This window comes from Leucoraja erinacea, chromosome 5 (assembly GCF_028641065.1).
Source record: "Leucoraja erinacea ecotype New England chromosome 5, Leri_hhj_1, whole genome shotgun sequence".
NCBI classification, from domain to species: Eukaryota; Metazoa; Chordata; class Chondrichthyes; order Rajiformes; family Rajidae; genus Leucoraja; species Leucoraja erinaceus.
In genome coordinates this window covers 97,711,634-97,735,934 of record NC_073381.1, presented here as the reverse complement: position 1 = coordinate 97,735,934, position 24,301 = coordinate 97,711,634, and the positions used below count along the sequence as shown (strand labels likewise).

At 47.5% G+C, this 24,301-nt stretch overlaps 1 protein-coding gene across 2 annotated transcripts in view; it reads left to right on the top strand.

Annotated features, from left to right (window-relative positions):
* LOC129697628 (kinesin-like protein KIF6) overlaps positions 1 to 24,301 on the top strand; it is a 453,653-nt gene that overhangs the window by 157,250 nt on the left and 272,102 nt on the right. For both annotated transcript variants that reach the window (XM_055636340.1, XM_055636341.1), the window contains exon 7: positions 4,536 to 4,639. In XM_055636340.1, coding sequence (XP_055492315.1) covers positions 4,536 to 4,639 — 104 coding nt within the window. The remainder of the gene's footprint in view (positions 1 to 4,535; positions 4,640 to 24,301) is intronic.

Genomic DNA, 24,301 nt, shown 5'->3' with positions numbered 1-24,301 from the left:
GGCCTTGGCCTAAAAAAGGCTTCCGGTGGTGATGTGCGGACCCCGAGCTTTCACCAGTCCCATAGGGTTGACGTCGACTGGTGGACGCGGTGGGGTACTGCCGCTTGGGTTTAGTGGGTTTGCTCGTCCCGGGGCCTGCCCTCATGAGGCCAAATATTTTGGACTCCTCCTCCATGTCTTTTACTTTCTTGGAGAGGTCCTTGCCGAAGAGCAGGATTTCTGGCTCTGTGGTCGGCGTTTTGCACAAACCCGCGAATTTCGGGTTGAGGGCAGGTCTTATAATCTCCTTACGGAGGTTGTTAATTTCGAACTGGGTATTGCACAGCAGTGCGAGTGTATCCTGCTGATTCGTGGTCATTTCCACCCCATCCACGGAACGAGCATATGAAGTGATGGCTGACGTCAGGAGCCTGAGGATCCGCTGTAGTTTGAGCTCTTGATTGCGGATGTTTGGCCCAACGTGCCCCCAGATTTGGCTATTGACAGCCGGCACGTTGAGCGAGGTGCAATTCTCTGGGGCCGAATACAGCTCTAGGGCCTCATTAACTACCTGCTCCTGTAGGGGCTTAAAGGACAGGTAGTTAATGCTGGCCACCAGTTTTGGCTCTAATGACCACCCTGCACGTGGAGCGGCCACGTAGCGGTCTACCACACCCAGCAGCTCTTCCTGGTCCTGTACCCCAAGCGTACTCCCGACATCTTCAGCCAGTGACCCCTCTTCTTGACCAGTCCAGCCCTGGTCACCAAAGCTGCCCTCAGATGAGGGGGAAGCGATGGCCAGTGCATTGTGAGGCACTGTGATGGGAGTGCCTGAACTCCCTTTGCGAGACTGCTCCTCTCGAAGCAAGTCTCGCTGGAGCATTTGCTCCACGAACCGCTCCATGCGGCTCAGGAGGCTGTCTCTGCCCCGCGCGAGCGGTGAGACGTCCCCGTCCGAAGAATCGGATACCACCGGCCGGTTGGTCTTCCGTGCTGTTTTACATCCAGCCCGCTGCTCAGGCTGCGCTAGCGGGACTGGGCTGGGCAAGGTGTCGGGGATGGCGGATCGCTGGGTTAGCGGTCCTACCGCCTCTTGCCCCCCACTGATGGAATGCTCCTCCGTTGGAGTCGAACGGGGGTGGACTTCTTGGTTTGTCTTGTTTTGCTCATTGTTCCTGGTGAGACAAAACAAAACACCTTCTTTTTCGGAAAAAACAACCTCAGAATAAACTTACCTGACGGTCCGTCTTTTTTAAGCTGTAGCGGGAGCACCTGTACTCCCGCTGCGTCGCTGTTGCACTGCGTGAACGCTCATGCTGCGCATGCGTGCTGGACGGGTTCTTCACGTAGTCACTCACGTGACTCCGAAGTAAAATCTATGTTGTGTTGGTACAGATGACATTTAAACACTTTGGGCTCTCTCCAGCTGAACTTCAATTCCACTGCAGCTTAAAGAATGTTCACTGGCCTGAAATATTAAACACTGTCTCTCCACAGATGCTGTTTGATGCAATGAATTTTTTCCAGTATTTTTGTTTTTATTTCACAATATTTAGTTGTTTGTTTAAACTGTAATCTAACGTGCATTTTGTGATTCCATTATGGCGCCTTTCAAGTCTTTGGAGATCGCTTTAATGTGGAACAGAATGATCTGACCTGTATTTGATCCCCCTGGGTTTACAGGCAGTCTTCGCTCGAAACTAGTTGTGAATTTAATTTCCAATCCAGTGCATACCCTGGCATCTGTTGTTTGTTAAAATTAGCAGAAGAAGTGCAGCAGGCTTTTTAGTCGCCTGATGTGAGACTCTTGACTTTCCACCTTCCATCTGGACCAGGCCAGTTTGTTTCCTTACCGGTGCAGTAAGGTCAGTTTTCCTTCTGTAACCATTAGCAGCAGATATCACGGGATCAAATACAAAAAGAGGCTTAATTCACACACAATGGCCATGGCGCATGGCGACGTAACTGCTCGAGCCGCTGCCTCAAAGCGGCAGACACCCGCGTTTGATCCTGATCTCGGCTGCTCCCTTGCATGAACTTTGCATGTTCTCCCTGTGTTTTTAGTTGAGTCCCTAGTTTAGTTGAGAGATACTGAGCGCCCTACGTCCCACCGAAACTACGCCGACCAGCGATCCCCGCGCACTAGCACTATCCTACACACACTGGGGACAATTTACAATTTTACCGAAGCCAATTAATTTGCAAATCTGTACTTCTTTGGAGTGTGTGGGGAAACCGGAGCACCCGGAGAAAATTTAGGCAGGTCATGGGGAGAATGTACAAACTGTACAGCCAGCACCCATGGTCAGGATCGAACCCGGCGCTGTAAGGCAGCAAATCTATCGCTGCTCCACTGTGCTGCTCCCGGGACCTCTCCTGGGTTTTCTCCCACATTCCAAAGTCGTGCGGGTTTGACTTCAGTGGTGGGCAAATTAATGGAAACGATACTTAGCGATAATATATATAAGCATCTGGATAAACAGGGTCTGATTAGGAACAGTCAACATGGATTTGTGCCTGGAAGGTCATGTTTGACTAATCTTCTTGGATTTTTTGAAGAGGTTACTAGGGAAATTGACGAGGGTAAAGCAGTGGATGTTGTCTATATGTACTTTAGTAAGGCCTTTGACAAGGTTCCTCATGGAAGGTTGGTTAGGAAGGTTCAACTGTTGGGTATAAATGCAGGAGTAGCAAGATGGATTCAACAGTGGCTGAATGGGAGACGCCAGAGAGTAATGGTGGATGGCTGTTTGTCGGGTTGGAGGCAGGTGACTAGTGGGGTGCCTCAGGGATCTGTGTTGGGTCCTTTGTTGTTTGTCATGTACATCAATGATCTGGATGAAGGTGTGGTAAATTGGATTAGTAAGTATGCAGATGATACCAAGATAGTGGATAATGAAGAGGATTTCCAAAGTCTACAGAGTGATTTAGGCCATTAGGAAGAATGGGCTGAAAGATGGCAGATGGAGTTTAATGCTGATAAATGTGAGTTGCTACACCTTGGCAGGACAAATCAAAATAGGACTTACATGGTAAATGGTAGGGAATTGAATAATACAGTTGAACAGAGGGATCTGGGAATAACCGTGCATAGTTCGTTGAAGGTGGAATCTCATATAGACAGGGTGGTAAAGAAAGCTTTTGGTATGCTAGCCTTTATAAATCAGAGCATTGAGCATAGAAGCTGGGATGTAATGTTAAAATTGTACAAGGCATTGGTGAGACCAAATCTGGAGTATGGTGTACAATTTTGGTCGCCCAATTATAGGAAGGATGTCAACAAAATAGAGAGAGTACAGAGGAGATTTACTAGAATGTTGCCTGGGTTTCAACAACTAAGTTACAGAGAAAGGTTGAATAAGTTAGGTCTTTATTCTCTGGAGCGCATAAGGTTAAGGGGGGACTTGATAGAGGTCTTTAAAATGATGAGAGGGATAGATAGAGTTGATGTGGACAAGCTTTTCCCTTTGAGAATAGGGAAGATTCAAACAAGAGGACATGACTTCAGAATTAAGGGACAGAAGTTTAGGCGTAACATGAGGGGGAACTTCTTTACTCAGAGAGTGGTAGCGGTGTGGAATGAGCTTCCAGTGGAAGTGGTGGAGGCAGGCTCGTTGGTATTATTTAAAAATAAATTGGATAGGCATATGGATGAGAAGGGAATGGAGGGTTATGGTATGAGTACAGGCAGGTGGGACTAAGGGAAAATAATTGTTCGGCACGGACTTGTAGGGTCGAGATGGCCTGTTTCCGTGCTGTAATTGTTATATATGGTTATATGGTTATATGGGTTGGTAAGCTAATCGGCCCTCTGTAATTTCCCCTCTGGTGTGCAGGGAGTGGAAGAGAATGTGGGATATCGTAGAATTAATGCGAACGGGCGATCGATGGCCGGCGCGGACTCGGTGGGCTGAAGGGCCTGTTTCCATGCTGTAGCTAATCAAGGATATGGGTAGAAAGCAGGAACGGGGTACTGATTTTGGATGATCAGCCATGATCATACTGAATGGAGGTGCAGGCTCGAAGGGCCGAATGGCCTACTCCTACACCTATTTTCTATGTTTCTATGTTTCTGAAGGTAGGCGCAAAGAAACACTTTGCTTTATTAACGGGGTGCAGGGAAAAGAAAGGCACGGCAAAGGGCAAAGTGAGTTTAGTCGCAGTACCCCACTGCAGGCTAAGGCATCACTGTGTGTGTCTGTTAAACGAGGTCTGACAGATGAACAAAATCTTTAGCAGCCCGGTTTATGTTTAGTTAATAGGAATTGACTGTACTCATGGGCCCTCCATACAAGGAATGTAGCTGTCTTGGAAACCAGAAGGAAACCAGTGATTTATGATTTTGAACAAGATTTTCATCATGTATATTTTTTTAAACTTCAAAATGGATTTATTTTGGGAACAGTAATAGTCATTTTTATATAAAATATCATTGTAATTTATCTCTGTGCTAATGAAGCCAAAAGCTGGCTCAATTGAGAGAGAACTTAAAAAAAAAACATTTGCATCAGGAAACTAACTCCAGCTGTCCCCTGTTTTTATTGTTGCGTTTGTAGATCACTCTCCGTTTAAAGAAAGAAATCCAGGAGCTAAAGGATGAACTAGCCATGGTCACTGGACAGACGAGGACCGACAAACTCTCGGAAGAAGAAAAACAGAAGTACCTTTTACTTTTTTCTTTTAGCTTTGTTAACAGTGCAAACAAACAGCTTAGAAATTTCAACATGAATGGATTTCTCTGCTTTGTTCGGGCCATGTGAGGGAAATATCACCAAATACAAATCATGACGATTCCTTGTGCTAGCTGGTCGAGTCGATGATGCCTCACGGCACCTGAGACCCTGGGTTCGATCCTGACCTCGGGCGCTGTCTGTGTGTGAAGTTCCTACGTTCTCCCTGTGCCGCGTGGCTTTCCTCCAGGTGCTCGGGTTTCCTCCCACATCCCAAAGACGTGTCGGCTTTGAGCTTAATTGCCCCTGGAGTGCCAGGAGTGGGTGTGAAAGTGGAAGAAAGTAGTACTAGTGTGAACGGGTGATCCATGTTTGGCGTGGACAGTGGGCCGAAGGGCCTGTTTCCATGCTGTATCGTTCACTCATTCAATCATGAGCGTATGTAGAAAGGAACTGCAGTTGCAGGTTTACACTGAACAGATTACTCAATTAAAGTAGCACTGTTAGTAATCTCAAGGCATAATTTTTAATCATGAGATAAACACCCCTATATTTTCATATTCTGATATACTTTACGGACTTGTGTCCATAGAAAAACTGCTTTTAAAATAGATTCCAGTGTTGTGGCAAAACACAAGACTGAAAACTCAGGCAGAGCATAGAATTATGAATTTAGAATGTTATCAATTGAATGAGTACATTCATCATTTTGTATGTGGCCCTTTATCATAACAAGTGATTTAAGGTCATAAGGAATAGGAATAGAACTGGGCCATTCGGCCCATCAGTCTACCCCTGTCTATCCATCAGCTTCGCCCACCAAATCATTGATCGATTCAATCTAATCCAATCCAATCGCTCCTATCCTTCCCTCCTGCCCTCCCCTCCCTGGCTCCTTCTATCATCCTGATCCAATCAAATCGCTCTCTTGCTCCCTCCCACCCACCATCGCTCCCTCCATCATAGAAACATAGAAACATAGAAATTAGGTGCAGGAGTAGGCCATTCGGCCCTTCGAGCCTGCACCGCCATTTAATATGATCATGGCTGATCATCCAACTCAGTATCCCGTACCTGCCTTTTCTCCATACCCTCTGATCCCCTTGGCCACAAGGGCCACATCTAACTCCCTCTTAAATATAGCCAATGAACTGGCCTCAACTACCCTCTGTGGCAGAGAGTTCCAGAGATTCACCACTCTCTGTGTGAAAAAAGTTCTCCTCATCTCGGTTTTAAAGGATTTCCCCCTTATCCTTAAGCTGTGACCCCTTGTCCTGGACTTCCCCAACATCGGAAACAATCTTCCTGCATCTAGCCTGTCCAACCCCTTAAGAATTTTGTAAGTTTCTATAAGACCTGACCCATCCTTCAATCCAATCAAAACCAATCCAATCAAAAATATTCCAACTCGTTTCCCACTCTCTCGCTCCTCGCATCAACCCGATTCATCAACCTCGCCTAACTCGTCTATCAGACCCATCAAATCACCATGTCCTCCATCAAATCTCACCCTTCCCTTCCCCTCACTTCCATCAGCCCCTCCCATCCATCCATCATCCTCCCCCTCCTCCCGCTCCCGGCAAGGCTTAGACTTAAGGATTCATTTTAACTGATGTCCTTTTATGAACTTGAGGAAACAGATTCTTTGTATCCATCAAATCCTACTGTAAACAAAAGACCAGTTAATAGTGGGAAAATCTTTAGAGTGACCGTGCACAATTCCCAGCAAAACAATCATAACACAGACAAGAATTGAAATAATGTATGTTGTATTCACAAAATCCTTTGCAAATAAAGGTCCCGACCCGAAACGTCACCTATCCATGTTCTCCAGAGATGCTGCCTGAGCTGCTGAGTTACTCCAGCACTTTGTGCCCTTCTACTAAAAACCTTAGATTGCTTCAAAGGGTTGCAACCTTCTCAACGGTTCTCAATGGTTCCTTTATTACCATGTGTACTAAGGTACAGCGAGAATTTGTTTGACCAGAAAGATTATTGCCAAACATAAGTACAATCCCTGGCTCAGTACATAATGCATAGAAACAGCCCACTGAGTCTCAGGGCAGCACGGTGGCGCAACAGTAGTGTTGCTGCTTCACAGCACCAGAGACCCGGGTTCAATCCTGACTACGGGTGCTGTCTGTACAGAGTTTGTATGTTCTCCCCGTGACATGCGTGAGTTTCCCCTGGGGGCTCCGGTTTCCTCCCACACTCCAAAGACGTACAGGTTTGTAGGTTAATTGCCTTTGGTTGTAAATTGCCCCTAGTATGTAGGATAGTGCTAATGTATGGGAATCGCTGGTCAACGCAGACTCAGTGGGCCAAAAGGCCTGTCGCCACACTGTCTAAACTAAACCATAAAGGCCTGTTGCAGCCGTCACCTATACACCTGGTTGTCCCGAGAACCATCCTCTTTATTTAAGTTACATGGAATTGTATGAATGTTGAAGGTAGACACAAAATTGTGGAGTAACTAAGTGGGACTGGTAGCATCTATGGAGTGAAGGAATGGGTGACGTTTTGGGTCATATGAATGTTGATCCTATTTTATATGTATATATATAATCATCATTTTTTTCGGATATTGGTGTTACTGATACCGAGCTTGGATTCGGTTTTCCTCTCGCTTTGGGAAATGCTACAATTCTCTTTGAAGGCATGTTTTAATCAAACTCACATCTTTAACTTTATGAACTGTTAGACCTGTGCATGGATGCAATATTGGCATGGTTAAAATCATTGGTCTGATGATGAAGTGCTGCTGCCTGCTTAAACCCTGGTGCAGAACATGTACTGATCATCTTGTGTTCCAAATCATGTACTAATGAGGGGGGACTGTGATTTTCACACAGCGATAAAGGCCTGGAACTACATGTCTATGAGGTGGTGTGTAATCTGAAAATTGGTGGGGGGGGGGGGGGGGGGGGTTAGGCTTATTATTTTCACTTGTACGGAGACACAGTGAAAGGCTTTGTTTTGCATGCTTTTGTTTTGTTTAGTTTAGTTTTTTAATTTAGTTTAGTTCAGAGATACAGTGCACAAACAGGGCCTTTGGCCCATCGAGTCCGCGCCGACCAGCAATCACCTGTACTATCCTACACATTAGGGATGATTTACTATTTTTACCAAAGATAATTAACCCACCAACCTGCACGTCTTTGGAGTGTGGGAGGAAACCGGAGCACCTGGAGAAAACCCACGCCGTCACGGGAGAACGTACAGACAGCACCCATAGTCAGGATCGAACCTGGGTCTCTGGCGCTGTGAGGCAGCGGCTCTATCGCTGCACGACCGCGCCGTTGATATACAAATGGATCAGCTGTAATAATAATAATACATTTTATTTGTGGGCGCTTTTCAAAAGTCTCAAGGACACCTTACAGAATTTAACAAGAGTAAAAAACATATAATCGGAGTAAAATAAATAATAAAGACATCACCAATACACAAATTAAAGACAGAATTCGATCCAAAGACAAAAAAATCAAAAACACAATATAAAGAGAGAGCAGCGGCAGCTAAAGCGCGACAGCGTACACTCTCCCTTCCGACAGCCATCTTGGACACAGAATAAAGTAATCATTTACACACAAAAATCATCCCCCCACAATGGTTACCACTGTGGGGGAAGGCACAATGTCCAGTCCCCATCCCCAGTTCTCCCAAAGTCAGGTCTATTGAGGCCTCCGCTATTGCCTCTACGGAGGCCCGATGTTCCTGGCCGTTCTCGCCGAGTGCTGTTGCCTCGGCATCGGGAGAGTCCTCTCAGCGGCTGGGCCACCTGGAACGGCCGCTTCCTTATCGGAGACCGCGGCTTCCGAAGCCGACAAGGCTGCGCCGGTTTGGAGCTCCCAGGCTCCCGATGTTGAAGTCGGCGCCGCCAGCTCCGTTCCGCAGACCCGCAGCCCGGAGGTGTTGAACTCGACGGTCACAGCTCACCGGAACTCCAGCGCGTCGATCCATAATCCATTATGTACCACACATAAATAGAGTCATATAAATAAAGTCACAGTCATATAGCATGGACATAAGCCTTTTGTCCCAACTCATTCTCCAACTCATGTCTTCACTCCTTCTCTCCCTCCTTCCCCTCCCTCTCCCACCCCCCTCCCCCCCTTCGTCCCAACTCATGCCGACCAACATGCCCCATCTACGCTAGTCCCACCTGCCTGCATTCGGCCAAAATACGATCAAGTCAAACTCAAGTTCTCTAGGTTGTGTTCAACCTAGAGTATAAACAACTAGGTTGTGTTCATCATGAGTGCTGCAAAATAGGCCAATTCATGCTGGTGAGGCCACACATCGAGTATTGTGTTCAGCTCTGGGCACCATGTTATAGGAAATATGTTGTCAGAGAAGGGTGTTGGAAAGGGTGCAGAGAGGATTTACGAGGATGTTGCTAGGACTCGAGACTTGAGCAGGCTGGGGCTCTATTCCTTGGAGCGCCGGAGGATGAGGGGTGATCTTATACTGAATCTGAAGACCTTCAGCTGACCTCAAAATCAACTCGACTGCAAATGTGTTAATTCCTTCCCCCTTTATTTTCTCCAGCGCTAACTCTCTCAAGGAAGTTCATGCATTTTGCTGAACGCATTGTGAGTACGTTTAGTTGCCCGCTGCTTTGTAAGAGTCCCGGAGACACAGGAAAAGCCATATCTCATCAGAACAACTTTTGAACAGAATCAAGCACACGGCTAAAGATCGATGTCGGAAATTTGCGCAAAAAACAACACGGTGGACATTTTGCAGAGATGTGCCAAGAAGCTCTTAAATATCTGGCTGGCCCCACTGTTTATATAATTTGTGTAAATCATGTCCACAGGCACGTGGATGTAAAACACGTCAGCTTGTTTTTGGGCTTAATTGAAGACAGGTTTTCCTGAAAAATAACAGATAAGGCTGGAAGCACTGCGGGCAGCAAATTCCACGCAATCCTCGGTCACATTGGAAGCGCCGCTGAAATAAAAGGCAGGTGCCAGCAGTCATTATTGGTCAGGAAAAAATAAACGGCTGGAACAAGTCACGGGACATCGATGTGCTAAATATGTGGCGCAGCGGCTCAGCGGGTAGAGCTGCTGTCTCACAGCGCCAGAGGCCCAGATTCAAGCCTGACCTCGGGCACTGTCCGTGTGTGAAGTTTACCTACTGACTCTAATCTGGAAAATTAATGGTGCCCTCTCCTAATATCCCATTTACTGGTGCCCTCCCCTAATTCCCTATTTACTCACACTCTTTCTTTCACTCTTTCTCTGTCTCTTTCTTGTTCTCACTCTCACACACTCTCTCGAATATTTGCCTTGTAAAATTGCCCCCAGTGTGTTGGGAGTGGATGAGAAAGTGGAATAACATAAAACATAGTGCAAAATAGTTGGCGTGTACCCCAAACGTTGTCTATTCATTCCCTCCACAGATGCTGCCTGACTCGTTCAGTTTCTCCAGCACTTTGTGTTTTGCTCAAGATTCCAGCATCTGCAGTTCCTCATGTCACCAGCTGAAGTCTTGCATAGTGTTTTATTGATGTGTAAAAAATATCTACTCAGATTAGATTTGTGTCTTTCTTAGTTTTTGCCAAGCTCTAAGCAAACAAAAGACATGTTAACTAGCCTCTGTAAATTGCCTCCAGTGTGCCTGGAGTGGATGAGAAAGTTAGGGCGATGCAATATGTGGAGTAATGCTTCATAGTTCAATTGTTCAATCACTTGTAGGTCAATAGTATTGGCGCATGTACCTTGTCATTCTGAAATTCTTTGTTTTGCATGGATTCCAGTAAAATCATACTGTCCCTCAGCGCAATCACACATAAGACCATCAGTCTCGACCCAAAACGTCATCCATTCCTTCTTTCCAGAAATGCTGCCTGTCCCGCTGAGTTACTCCAGCATTTTGTCCGGTTTAAATCAGCATCTTCGGTTTAAACCAGCATCCTTACTACACATAAGTACAAGAGTTTGAGTTTGATTTTAGTTTATTATCGCGTGTACTGAGGTACAGTGGAAAGCTTTTGTTGCATGCTAGTCAATCAACTGAAAAACAATACATGATTACAATCAATCATTTATAGTGTATCAATAGTTACATGATAAAGGGAGTAACGTGAATAACGTTTAGTGCAAGATGAAGCCAGTAAAGTCTGATCAAAGATAGAGATAGTACCAACGTTTCCATTAAGGTTGATAGTAGTTCCGGACTGCTCTCTAGTTGTTAGTAGGGTGGCTTATGGGCCTGTCCCACTTAGGCGACGTTTTAGGGGACTGCAGGAGACTCTGCGGTCGCCACATGGTCGTGGATGGTTGCCGGTGAGTCACCTTCATGGTCGTGAGGAGTTCCCGCATTCTGGGAACTAGTCGCGGCCTCATTATGGTCGCCGCAAATTTTTCAACATGTAAAATTAGCAGCGACTAGAATGAAGCTGCCACGGCGAGTAGCGAGAATTCTCGTGCCGTAGCTGGGTCGCCAGGAGGTCCTAGTGGGTTGCCAGGAAGTCGAAGGTTCTCGTAGGTTGTAGCCGGTGCCAACCGGTGAATATCATTGGCTCATTGGGAAAATAAAACGTTAGCAGTAGTTTTCAGAAGCAAGGATAACCGACCGGTAATGTTAATGTCCGCCAAGCTTCACAGCCGTGTATCTCTGGCTTCTTAAAAGTTGTCTCCACTCCGTCTCCCCCTTCTCCCCCCTTTCCCCCCCTCTCCCCCCACTCCCCCCCCCCTCTTTTAAAGGACCTACTTACGTGACGCTTCCCGTACATTGTGCTTTCACCACCATCGCGGTGTGTGTCTGTATCACATTGGCTTTGCACCGTGTGAATTTCACTCCCCCCACTTGCCCTGTCCCCTGCCTGCATAACGGGCTGGTGCAGGAAGCGATGTGTGTGTAATTCACACAGGTGTGTGTGTGTGAAAGCGATGCGTGTGTGTGTGTGTGTGTGTGTGTGTCCATGTGTGTGTGTGTGTGTATGTGTGCACGTGAGAGTGTGAGTGTGAGTGTGAGTGTGTGTGCGCGTGTGCGTGTGTGTGCGTGTGTGTGAGTGTGTGTGTTCCACTCGTCGTCATTAAGTCACTGGCAGTCACCTGAAAAATCGGCTAAGTGGGACAGGCCCATTAGTTGCCTGATAACAGCTGGGAAGAAACTGTCCCAGGTGGTTTGTGTGATGGTCTGGGCCGTGTCCACAATTTGCTGCGATTTCTTGAAGTCTTGGATGGAGCTGTTCCCAAACCATGCGGTGATGCATCCCGATAAAATGCTTTCCACGCCGATTATAGTGTAAGGTAGTAGATTACACTGAGGCAGTACACACAGAATCACCACCTTTCCAGCCCCTTCTTGTACCTGTGAAGAATCAAGTTCATAAAAATGTTGAGTTTCATCTTGGCCGTAAAGTCCCGTTGTCCTGGTGACGGCACTGGGTGGGAGTTGCAGGGATGGGCCTGGCGTGATGAAGTTGACAGTGTCCTCCACCGCCGCTCCTTGCCGCGGCGGGCCGCATCCGATCCGCGCGCTCGTCCCCGATCTCTGTGTGGCCTCCTTCAGCACCCGATCCACGCGACCCCCCTGGCTGCTGCAGGACCTCCAGCGGCCCACTCCACCCCACTCCTCCCCACTCCGCTCACACTTCAACCCCACTCCGCCCACACTTCAACCCCACTCCGCCCCACTCCGCCCACACTTCAACCCCACTCCACCCCACTCCACCCCGCTTCTCTCCACTCCCCTCCACCCCACTCCAATCCCCTCCAGTTCCCATTGCTCCTCTCCAGTCCACTCCTCTCCACTCCACTCCAATCCCCCTCCCCCTCCACCCCACCCCTCCACTCCACCCACTACTCCTCCACTCCACCCAACTCCTCTCCACCCCACCCCACTCCTCCCCACTCCACCCCCACTCCTCCTCTCCACTCAACCCCTCTCCTCTCCCACTCCAACCCACCTCCTCTCCACTCCACCCTACTCCACACACCCCCACTCCACCCCTCTCTCCTCTCCACTCCACCCCGCTCCTCTCCACTCCACCCCACTCCTCTCCTCCACCCACTCCACTCCATTCCCCTCCATCCACCCCACTCTACTGTACTCCACTCCACCCCGCTCCTCTCCATTCCACCCCACTCCTCTCCACTCCATTCCACCCTTCTCCTCTCCACTACACACCACTCCTCCCCACTCCACCCCACTCCTCTCCACCCAACCTCTCTCCACTCCACCCCGCTCCTCCACTCCACCACACTCCCCTCCACTCCTCTCCACCCAACCTCTCTCCACTCCGCCACACTCCTCTCCACTCCACTCCACCACACTCCTCTCCACTCCACCCAACCTCTCTCCACTCCACTCCGCTCCTCTCCACGCCACCCTGCTCCTCTCCACTACACTCCACTATGCTCCTCACCTCTCCCCTCCACCCCACTCCGCCCACACCTCGACCCACGGACACGCCGTCTCCTCACCTCCCGCAGCCACCGCTCAGTCTCCGTGCTCCGGGGCGCCTCCCGCAGTCGACCCCAGAACCTCCAAAGCACTTCTCTTCGAGTTTTGCTGGGATCTCCTGAATAGAAAATGTGCAAAATCTGGCAAATATCTGATAAAAGCTACTCTATTTGGGCACCAAGGTGCATTGAAATTCTGCAACACTGCTCTGCTGTCTAGAGAGGCATCTGGGCTTGAAGAGCTGTCCCTATGGCAGCCACACTTCAGCTGGAGTAAAGGCTGCACCATGGAAGTCAGGAAAATGACAGAGAAGAGAAGACATGGTGCTCTTTAGAGTTTTATAGTATAGAGTTTTGAGATACAATGCAGAAACAGGCCCTTCGGCCCACCAAATCTGCGCCAGCCAGCAATCCGCACACATTTACACTACCCTCAGCCTCAGCTGTGGGAGAGCTGGGAAGGGGAGAGGAAGGAGGGAGAAAGCAAGGACTACCTGAAATTGGAAGTCAATATTCATACCGCTGGGGTGTAAACTACCCAAGTGAAATATGAGATGCTGCTCCTCCAATTTGTACTGGGCCCAGGAGGCCCAGGACAGAAAGTTCGGATTCATATTGGGAGGGGGAGTTGAAGTGTTGAGCCACCAGGAGATCAGGTTGGTTATTGCGAAATGAGCGGAGGTGTTGGGCGAAGCGATAGCCAAGCCTGCGCTTGGTGTTAATAATTGCAAATTGTCTGTAGTGTGTAGGATAGTGTTAAGGGCCTGTCCTACTTAGGTGATTTTTTAGGCGACTACCGGCAACTAGGCTGTCACCACATGGTCGCCGGGGTGCCGCCTGTATGGTCATGAGTAGTCCCCTCAGTCACACAAAGAGTCGTAGCATCTTTCTGGTCGCCGCTGGATTTTCAACATGTTCAAAAATTTTCGCCGACAGTGGACCATGGGCTTGTCGTAGCTTGTCTTCTCCTGATGTAGGTGCTGTCGTAGGTTGTTACCAGGATGGTGTAGGTTGTCACCAAGTGACGTAGGTTGAAGCCGGTGTTGGCTTTGGTGAATTCCATTGTCGTAGTTGCCGGCAGTCGCCTAGAAAATTGCCTGTGGGACAGGCCCATTAGTGTACGGAGATCGCTGATCGGGACAGACTCGGTGGACCGAAGGTCCTGTTTGCACACTGTAACTCTAAAATAAACTAAACTAAATTTAATAGACATTTGGACAAGTACATGGATAGAAAAGATTTAGTGGGAAATGGGTCAAATGTGGACAGGTGGGACCATGCGTAGATGGGGCATCTTGGTCAGCTGCGACAAGCTAAGTTGAAGGGCCTTTTCCCCTGCTCTATGACTCGATGACTCTCTATATAACCTAAAGTGAAACAATATCTTACGCAATTGTGAATGCAGTTTTCTGCATTTTCTCTGAAGAGCAACTGACTCGTTGTTCTGATGTTATGAGTTCTTCTCCCGTCTCATCCATTTTCCTTCATTGAAGTCAAATCAGATCAAGTTTATTGTCCCACAGACAATTATGAAATAAATTGTCCCACAGGGATGAAATGAAAATCTTGCTTGCTTAGTTTAGTTTAAGGATACGGCACGGAAACAGGCCCTTCAGCCCACCGAGTCCGCACCGACCAGCGATCCCCGCACATTAACACTATCTTACACACGTTAGGGACAACTTTTTTACATTTATACCAAGCCAATTAACTTACAAACCTGCGCGTCTTTGGACTGTGGGAGGAAACCTGAGCACCCTTGAAAACCACTCGGTGGAAAGATCCGGTAGAAAACCCACGCGGCCACGGGGAGAACGTATTAACTCGCTGCAGGCAGCAACCCTAGTCAGGATGGAACCTGGGTCTCTGGCACTGCAAGCGCTGTAATAGGCAGCAACTCTACCGCTGCGCTACCGTGACTGCCCACAGCAGCATCACAGGCGCATCAACTCAGACAATGCACGTTCACAAAAAAACTATGTACCGGTAGATGCAATTAGACAAGTACGTGGCATTTTTGTGTATGCTGCTCCACCTGCTGAGTTTCTCCAGCATTTTTGTGTACCTTCGATTTTCCAGCATCTGCAGTTCCTTCTTAAACACTTTGTCTACTCCACTGCGAAATCTCCTCAAGGTATGCCTACTTTGAAGAAGTTCTCCTCCTCTCCCCGGAGACATTTTCACAACCTCCTCTCTAACTGCTCCCCCTCTGTGATCCCCCCTGCCCTCCAACTCTACGACCACATCCTTACCCAGACTAGCCTCCCCTTCCTCAGCCCTCGGGCTGTCTCCTCCCATCCCTCGTCCCTCGGGTTCCTCCTCCTCCACTTTCCTTTCTTCTACCCGCCACCGCCCATCAGTCTGAAGAAGGGTTTCAGCCCGAAACGTTGCCTATTTCCTTCGCTCCATAGATGCTGCTGCACCCGCTGAGTTTCTCCAGCAGTTTTGTGTACCTTCAAATACGTGGCTAGAACAGGTTTAAAGGGATATGGGCCAAATGCAGGCAGGTTGGACTAGTGTAGCTGGGACATGTTGACCGGCGTGGGCAAGTTGAGCCAAAGATACAGGATAAAGGTAAAACTTTTAGTGTAAGATAAAGTCCAGCATAGTCCGATTAAAGATAGTTCTAGGGTCTCCAATGTGGTAGATAGTAGCTCAGGACCTCTCTCTAGGTTGGCAGAATGGTTTAGTTGTCTGATAACAGCTGGGAAGAAACTGCCCATGAATCTGGAGGTGTGCGTTTTCACACCTCTATACCTCTTGCCCGATGGGAGAGGGGAGAAGAGGGAGTGGCCGGATGGAGACTGCTCCTTGATTAAGCTGCTGGCCTTGCCGAGGCAGCGTGAGGTGTAATATATAATAAACAAATAAAGAATCAGCAGGATTTAATAAAACCTGAGGCAGCAGGAGGTGTAGATGGAGTTAGCGGAAGGGAGGTTAGTTTGTGTGATGGTCCGGGCTGCATCCACAGCTCCCTGCAATTTCTTGCAATAAAACGCAAAGCGCTTGAGTAACTCAGCAGGTCAGGCAGCATCACTGAAGGGCATGAATAGGTGCACTTTCGGATCAGGACCCTACTTTGACTGTTTGTGGTGTGGGTGGTGGGAAAGGGGGGGGGGGAGAAAGTTACGAAAGGGAGGAAGAAGCAGGATTAAGCCTGGCAAGTGATAGGTGGACAAAACTGCTGGAGAAACTCAGCAGGTGAGGCAGCATCTATGAAGTGAAGGAATAGGCAACGTTTCGGGCCAAAACCCTTCTTCAGACTTCAGACTCCAGTCTGAAGATGGGTTTTGGCCCAAAGCGTTGCCTATTTCCTTCACTCCATAGATGCTGCCTCACCCGCTGAGTTTCTCCAGCACTTTTGTCTACCTTCGATTTTCCAGCATCTGCAGTTCCTTCTTGAACAAGTGATAGGAGGTTACAGATGAGGGTGTTTTGATTGTCGGATTTTTTTGTTGATAAGCTCTTTAACAAAAGATTCCACAGAGTTGTTTCAATGTCGGTGCCAAACCCTTTGCCAAGTTAAAATAAACCCTTCTGCTTGTGTGTGATGCAAATCACTCCATTCCCTGCACAACACTGGCTCAGCGGTAGAGTTGCTGCCTCACAGCGCCAGAGACCCTGGTTCCATCCTGACTACGGGCGCTGTCTGTACGGAGTTTGTACGTTCTCCCCGTGACCTGCGTGGGTTTTCTCTGAGATCTTTGGTTTCTTCCCACACTACAAAGACGTACCTGTTGGTAGGTTATGAATGTAAAATTGTCCCTAGTGTGTGTAGGATAGTGTTAATGTGCGTGATTGCTGGTTGGTGCGTGCTCCGTGGGCCGATGTGCCAGCTTCCGTGCTGCATCTCTAAACTAAACTAAACTGTAATAAACCACGTGCTTATCTAATAGCCTCTTATACGCCGTTATCGCAGTTGTCTCCACCGCCACCTGGCAGTGACCATCCACCTCCTTTAAACATTGCCCTTGCTCACCTTAAAGCTATACTCTCTAGCCTTTGACATTTCTAGCCTTTGCAGGATTATTGGTGCTCCACTCCCCTTCCTGCTGGACATATACAGGAAGAGATGTATCAGCAGAGCCATCTCCATCATCAAAGAACCCTACCACCCATCGCATGACATTTTCTCCATCCTGCCATCTGGGAAGAGGTACAGGAGCATTAGCTGTAAAACCAGCAGGATGCTCCTCAGCTTCTTCCCACAGGCTATAAGACTGCTAAATGGACTTTGCCCCCTGCCAAGTATCGCGCACAAACCCCCAACCTGGACACACTGCAGCAGAGCCACTGTTGTGCCGCTGCCGATCGGAACGCCTGTTGAATGTTTAGTAGAGTGTTAAATTTGTTCATGATACATGTATTTTTATTTCTATTTATTTTTAATGCACACTGAATGGACACTGGTTGAGCAACGGTTTTTGTTTCCTCTGGGTATGTGAATACTCAGGAAATGACAATAAAGATATACAATACAATACAATACAATTTCCACACTGGGAAAACGGTTCTGATTCTCTACTCTATCTATGCCTAAACAGGATATTTTTTCTGTAAACTGGACCATTAATTAAATTTTCTGCGAATGCTTACCGCACATTAATGAAAGGGAATGAATCTTCATTGATGCCGCAGCTTCAGATATGAAGATCATTTGTAATTGGGAAAGTCACCAAAATGTCACAGGCTGAGATGCAGCAAAGTGATTAGAAAATTATAACTACAATAGTTGCTGCCTGGTTCGAGATGGTGATTCAAACACACAGATGCATCTCACATGCCATTGAATCCCCCATCCCCCTCGCTTTCCCTCCCCTTGTCCCCCTTCCTCCACTAAACGTTGGCCAACCAGTTTAGTTTAGTTCAGAGATACAGCGCGGAAACGGGTCCTTCTGCCCAGCGATCCCCGCACATTGACACTAGGGACAATTTTACACCTACATCGCCAATTAACCTACAAACCTGCACGTCTTTGGGAGTATGGGAAGAAACCGAAAATCTCGGAGAAAACCCACGCAAGTCACGGGGAGAACGTACAAACTCCGTACAGACAGTACCCGCAGTCAGAATTGAACCTGGGTCTCTGGCGCTGCAAGGCAGCAACTCTACTGCTGCGGCACCGTGCCATGCAGTGTCCCTCTTGGGATTACATCATCCCGAGCCAACAATCAGCCTATCAGGGAACCATCCTGCCTGAGGTGATCTATTGCTGGCCCTGATTTGTCTTGGTATTTTCTTGTTTCCAGTTCATCCACCCACAATCAGTCTGAAGAAGGGCCCCAACCAGAAACGTCACCCATCCATCTTCTCCAGAAATGCTGCCTGAACCGCTGAGTTACTTCAGTCTGAAAAGGGTCCTGACCCAAAACGTCACCTCTCCATGTACACCAGAGATGCTGCCTGACCCACTGCGTTACTCCAGCACTTTGTGTCTATCTTTGCCAATTAAGACAGTTTGTTTGTATTCACTGAAGAAGGAAATTACCCCATTCAGATGTGAATAGTTTTATATAATTTAGAGATACACCGCGGAAACAGGCCCTTTGGCCCACCGAGTCCGTGTCGACCAGCGATCCCCGTTCACTAATGTCCCTGTCCCACTTAGGAAACCTGAATGGAAAACTCTGGAGACTTTGCGCCCCACCCAAGGTTTCCGTGTGGTTCCCGGAGGTTTCGGGAGGTTTTTGTCAGTCTCCCTACGTGCTTCCACTACCTGCAACCTCTGGCAACCACCTGCAACCTCCAGGAACCGCACGGAAACCTTGGGTGGGGCGCAAAGTCTCCAGAGGTTTCCGTTCAGGTTTCCTAAGTGGGACAGGGGCATTACACTATACCACACATGCACTCGGGACAATTTACAATTATACCAAAGCCAATTAATCTACAAAGCTGTACGTCTTTGGAGTGTGGGAGGAAACTGGAGCACTAGGAGAAAACCCACGCAGGTCTTGGGGAGAACGTGCAAACCCCGTGCATTCAGCACCCGTGGTCAAGATTGAACCCGGATCTCTGGCGCTGTCAGGCCACAGCTCCACCGCTGTGCCACCGTGACAGTATTTTCCGACTTGGACCCAGCACTGAGCATCTTGAATCCTACAAGGCACCCGGGACAATTTCCCTCATCTATAGATTTTCACTCTCAAATAATCAAATAGAACAAGTTTTCCGACAACCTTAGGCTGTGCACGCCATACGCAAGAAGTCGAAGAAGACTCTCAAAATCAAAACCTTCACCAGAATGCATTCAGCTGTGTGCTGGACTTGGCAACAGGAGTGAAACAGAACATGAAATGTTCCTTTTGTATTGACAGTGTTATATTATACCTGACTCGAGCCCTGACAACTTGCCAGAATCCTGGAACTGGTTCAACGAAATAGGACAGGAAACCAGGAAATCACTGAGTAAAAGGGAACCACTAAATATGCTGGAGCTGCCTGTTACAAAGAGGTTTTGCAAGGAAGAAAGAAAGCACTGCTTTGTTCAAGATTGAGACTGCAGCGATTTTTTTTCCCTTTACAAATTGTTTTCCCAGTTTGTTGATGCAACAGTTTAAAAGATTAAACAAAAACGTACACAAATGCACAGACTAGCATCCCACACAGTGTGCCTGTGACTGCACTAATTGCCTGCAAACAAAAGCAAGCTGTGTGTGTTGGAAAAATGCCACAACCTGCTTTTTGTTTCCGATAAGATTTGACTTGTGTAGATCGGAGCCGATAACATACTCTGTCCTGGCCAGCAGTGTTCAGTCTGGTCAATAGAACGGATTTTTTAAATGAATACCGAAAGGGTGTTTAAAACGGCACTTGCTGGCAAGGTTAAGTGACCTACCAAACCACGCGTAGATTTTATCCAATTTTTCAACATAAGTTAAGTGCAGAATACAGAATATGCGCAGGAGCGGCACGGTGGCGCAGCGGTAGAGTTATGCCCCTGTCCCACTTAGGAAACCTGAACGGAAACCTGAACAGAAACCTCTGGAGACTTTGCGCCCCACCCAAGGTTTCTGTCCGGTTCCCGGAGGTTGCAGGTGGTTGCCGGAGGTTGCAGGTAGTGGAAGCAGGTAGGGAGACTGACAAAAACCTCTGGGAACCGCACGGAAACCTTGGGTGGGGCACAAAGTCTCCAGAGGTTTCCGTTCAGGTTTCCTAAGTGGGACAGGGGCATTACAGCGCCAGAGACCCGGGTTCGATCCAGACTGCGGGTGCTGTCTGTATGAAGTTTGCACGTTGTCCCCGTGACCACGTGGGTTTTCTCCGGGTGCTCCGGTTTCCTCCCACACTCCAAAGACATACATGTTTCTTGGTTAATTGGCTTTGGTAAAATTGTAAATTGTCCCTAGTGTATATGGGATAATGCTAGTGTACTGGGATCGCTGGTCGGCGCAGACTCGGTGGGACCAAAGGGCCTGTTTCCACGCCGTAAACTGAACTCATCTAAAACGAAACTAAACTAAATAAGATGCAGAATATAGCATAAGAGGATTGTAGACACAAAATGCTGCAGTAACTCAGCAGGTTAGGCAATATCTCTGGAGAAAATGGATAGGTGATGTTTTGAGTCAGGATCCTTCTTCAGACCGAAGAAGGGTCCCGACTTGTAAGGTCAACTGTCCATTTTCTCCAGAGATGATGCCTGACCCGCTGAGTTACTCCAGCATTTTATGTCTATCTTTGGTATAAACCCGCATCTATAGTTATTTGTTATTACATAAGAAAATTGTCGATAGTTTTGTGCAACTAATTGCAAAAGGTAAAGTATTACATACAGTGCCCTCCATAATGTTTGGGACAAAGACCTATCATTTATTTATTTGCCTCTGTCCTCCAGAATTTGCGATTTGTAATAGAAAAAAATGTGGTTAAAGTTCACATTGTGAGATTTTATTAAAGGGTATTTTTTATACATTTTGGTTACACCATGTAGAAATTACAGCTGTTTATACATATACATGTCTCTTAAAATATCACCTAGCAATTTTATATTCATTAAGTACTAATAATGAGTTTTATGGAACTTAAAGATAGCCAGAATTCAAACACTGTACCTATAAATGAATGGAGAATGGTCTTCAACCTTATTTTATCATTCCTAAAATTATTTTGAATTCATCCAACATGGAATATAATTTCCATTACAGTCATGAAATCAAAGAATAATACAGCATGGAAATAGGCCATTTGGCCCAACTTGCCCATGTCGATCAATAGGCACCCTTCCATTTTAATCCAACCCCCGCACCTGGTCCATTGTGTTCAATGACTAAACAATTCAAATACTCACCGAGATAGTTCTGATGCATATAAACTGTTCTTTAGACTTCAGAGATACAGCGTGGAAACATGGCATCACACTAACACTATCCTACACATTAGGGACAACGTGTAGGATAGTGTTAGTGTACTATCGCGGGTGTTCTATTACATTGGTTTACCAAAGCCAATTAACCTACAAACCTGTACGCCCTTGGAGTGTGGGAGTAAACCGGAGCACCGGGAGAAAACTCACGCAGGTCACGGGGAGAACGTACAGACTCTACAGACAACACCTGTAGTCAGGACCGAACCTGGGTCTCCGGCGCTGTGAGGTAGCAACTCTACCGCTGTGCCACCGTTTTATGGCTTGGTGAAATATAGCGATAGCTTATAGCTTGGTAAAAATTTGCCATAGTACAGAGAAGGTTCACGAGACTGATTCCTGGGATGGCAGGACTTTCATATGAAGAAAGACTGGATAGACTTGGCTTGTACTCACTAGAATTTAGAAGTTTGAGGGGGGATTTTATAGAAACTTACAAAATTCTTAAGGGGTTGAACAGGCTAGATGCAGGAAGATTGTTCCCGCGTTGGGGAAGTCCAGAACAAGGGGTCACAGTTTAAGGATAAGGGGGAAATATTTTAGGTCTGAGATGAGAAAAACATTTTTCACACAGAGAGTGGTGAATCTGTGGAATTCTCTGCCACAGAAGGTAGTTGAGGCCAGTTCATTGGCTATATTTAAGAGGGAGTTAGATGTGGCCCTTGTGGCTAAAGGGATCAGGGGGTATGGAGAGAAGGCAGGAGCTGGATACTGAGTTGGATGATCAGCCATGATCATATTGAATGGCGGTGCAAGCTCAAATGACCGAATGGCCTACTCCTGCACATATTTTCTATGTTTCTATGATAGGGGGAAACTTGAAGCAGCTCTGAAGAATCTTCAGTTAAAAAAAATTGGTCAATTGTTTAACGATTTCCAGAAAAAAATCTAGATGAGGCGTATGACACAAGGTGCCGCATTAGCTCAGCGGGTCAAGGAGCATCTTTGGATGATTTGGGCTGGCGACATTTCAGGACGAGACCCTTCATCAGACTGATTGTATTAAGGGGGAGAAAAGCTGGAAAAGTGGTGGGGGGGGGGGGGGGGGGGGTGGGGGTGGGGGGGGGGGGGGGGGGGGGTGGGGGGGTGGGGGGTGGGGGGGGGGTATGCTTCTGCTGTGTTGGATAGCAAGAGATGTGTTTCGCAGAACCTCAGAGGTCACATATGAGATAAGAAACAAAGTGCTGGAATAACTCAGCGGGTCAGGCAGCATCTCTGGAGAACACGGATTTGTTTATGTTTCCGGTCGGGACCCTCATAGAAATTGTTCTGGTCGGGACCCTTATTCACACTGATACAATTCTCATTTCAGCTCAATTCAGCATTCCCATTAATGTGCATTTACCTCAATCCTATTACTGACAGGTTTTAATGTTCTGGATAGAGTTATATTCTGCTGCTTGACTAAGAACACCATGCCGTGCAGGAAGTTCAGCTTCATGGAATTCAGCTTACTAAAAATATCTGCAATTAAGACAGAGCTGAGAGACATTTGAGGCAGTGACTGCTGGAGTTGAGGGGGGACCTCATAAAAACTTACCGAATTGTGAAAGGCCTGGAGAGAGTGAATGTGGAGTGGATGTTTCCACTAGTGGGAGAGTCTGGGGCCTGAGAGCACAGCCTCAGAATAAAAGGATGCTCCTTTAGAAAGGAGTTGAGGAGGAATTTCTTTAGCCCGAGGGTGGTGAATCTATGGAATTCATTGCCACGGACTGCTGAGGAGGCTAAGTCGTTGATAGATTCGATTAGTAAGAGTTATGGTGAGAAGGCAGGAGAATGGGGTTGAGAGGGAAAGATAATTGAATAGAGGAGTAGACTCAATGGGCCGAATGGCCTATTTCTGCTTCTATGACATGAACATGAGTTCAGAGACAGTTGGCCGTTTACGCGTCCTAGAGTAGAAAATCTCTCAACGTATTAGATGATTCAATTAGATGATTCAATTGTCTTCAAATGGAGTGACATCATTTGATCGTCAGTGGTCCATTGAATAAAAAGTTCTTGCTAAAAGAGATGTCATATTGTACAAACGCAACGTAATATTTCATTAGGGGTTTTGGTTGACCACAGCTCATATGGATTAATGGTGTGCATCCGATCCTTGGAGGTGTGCAAGTGCTACATTTTGAACGATGATGTTGCAAGGGTTTCCAACTCCAGCACCACTGGTGTATTCATGAACAATTCTACTCGTGTCCAAAAGGAGAGGGAGGCGGCCTATAATTCTCAAAAATTCGGATGAATGTGTCATCTGGAAAGCATTACGTATGGAAAAGAACAAGGCACGGGGTGTGCGGCGGCAGAGGGAACCCCAGATGCTGGAATCTCCAGACGTGCGGGTTTATAGGTTAATCTTCCCTCTGTAAATTGCCTTTTGTATGTAGGGAGTGGATGCAAAAGTGGGATAACATGGGACTAGTGTGATCGGGTGATCGATGGTCGACACGGACTTGGTGGGCCGAAGGGCCTGTTTCCATGCTGTGCATTTCAATCAGGGTGTCAGGAGAATGGGGTTAGGAGGAAGAGAGATAGATCAGCCATGATTAAACGGCGGAGTAGACTTGATGGGCCGAATGGCCTAATTCTGTTGCTATAACTCATGATCTCTCTACAGCTATGCTCCTGGTAGGGCCACCCATGGCGGTAAGGTCGAGGGGGAGGTCTCTGACAAAGAGCAATCCAACCAAGACCTCAACGGTGGAACAGGCGGTGGATGATGGCTGACCTTAGTGGAGCGTCACAACGGCTGGGAAGGCGGATGAAGGCTGCAGCAGAAAAGGGTCTCTGGTCGCCACTGTATCCTGACCCAGATCTGTCAAGGACCCTGGGGTGGATGTCTGTGCACCAGTCTCCCCACATTAAACAAAGTC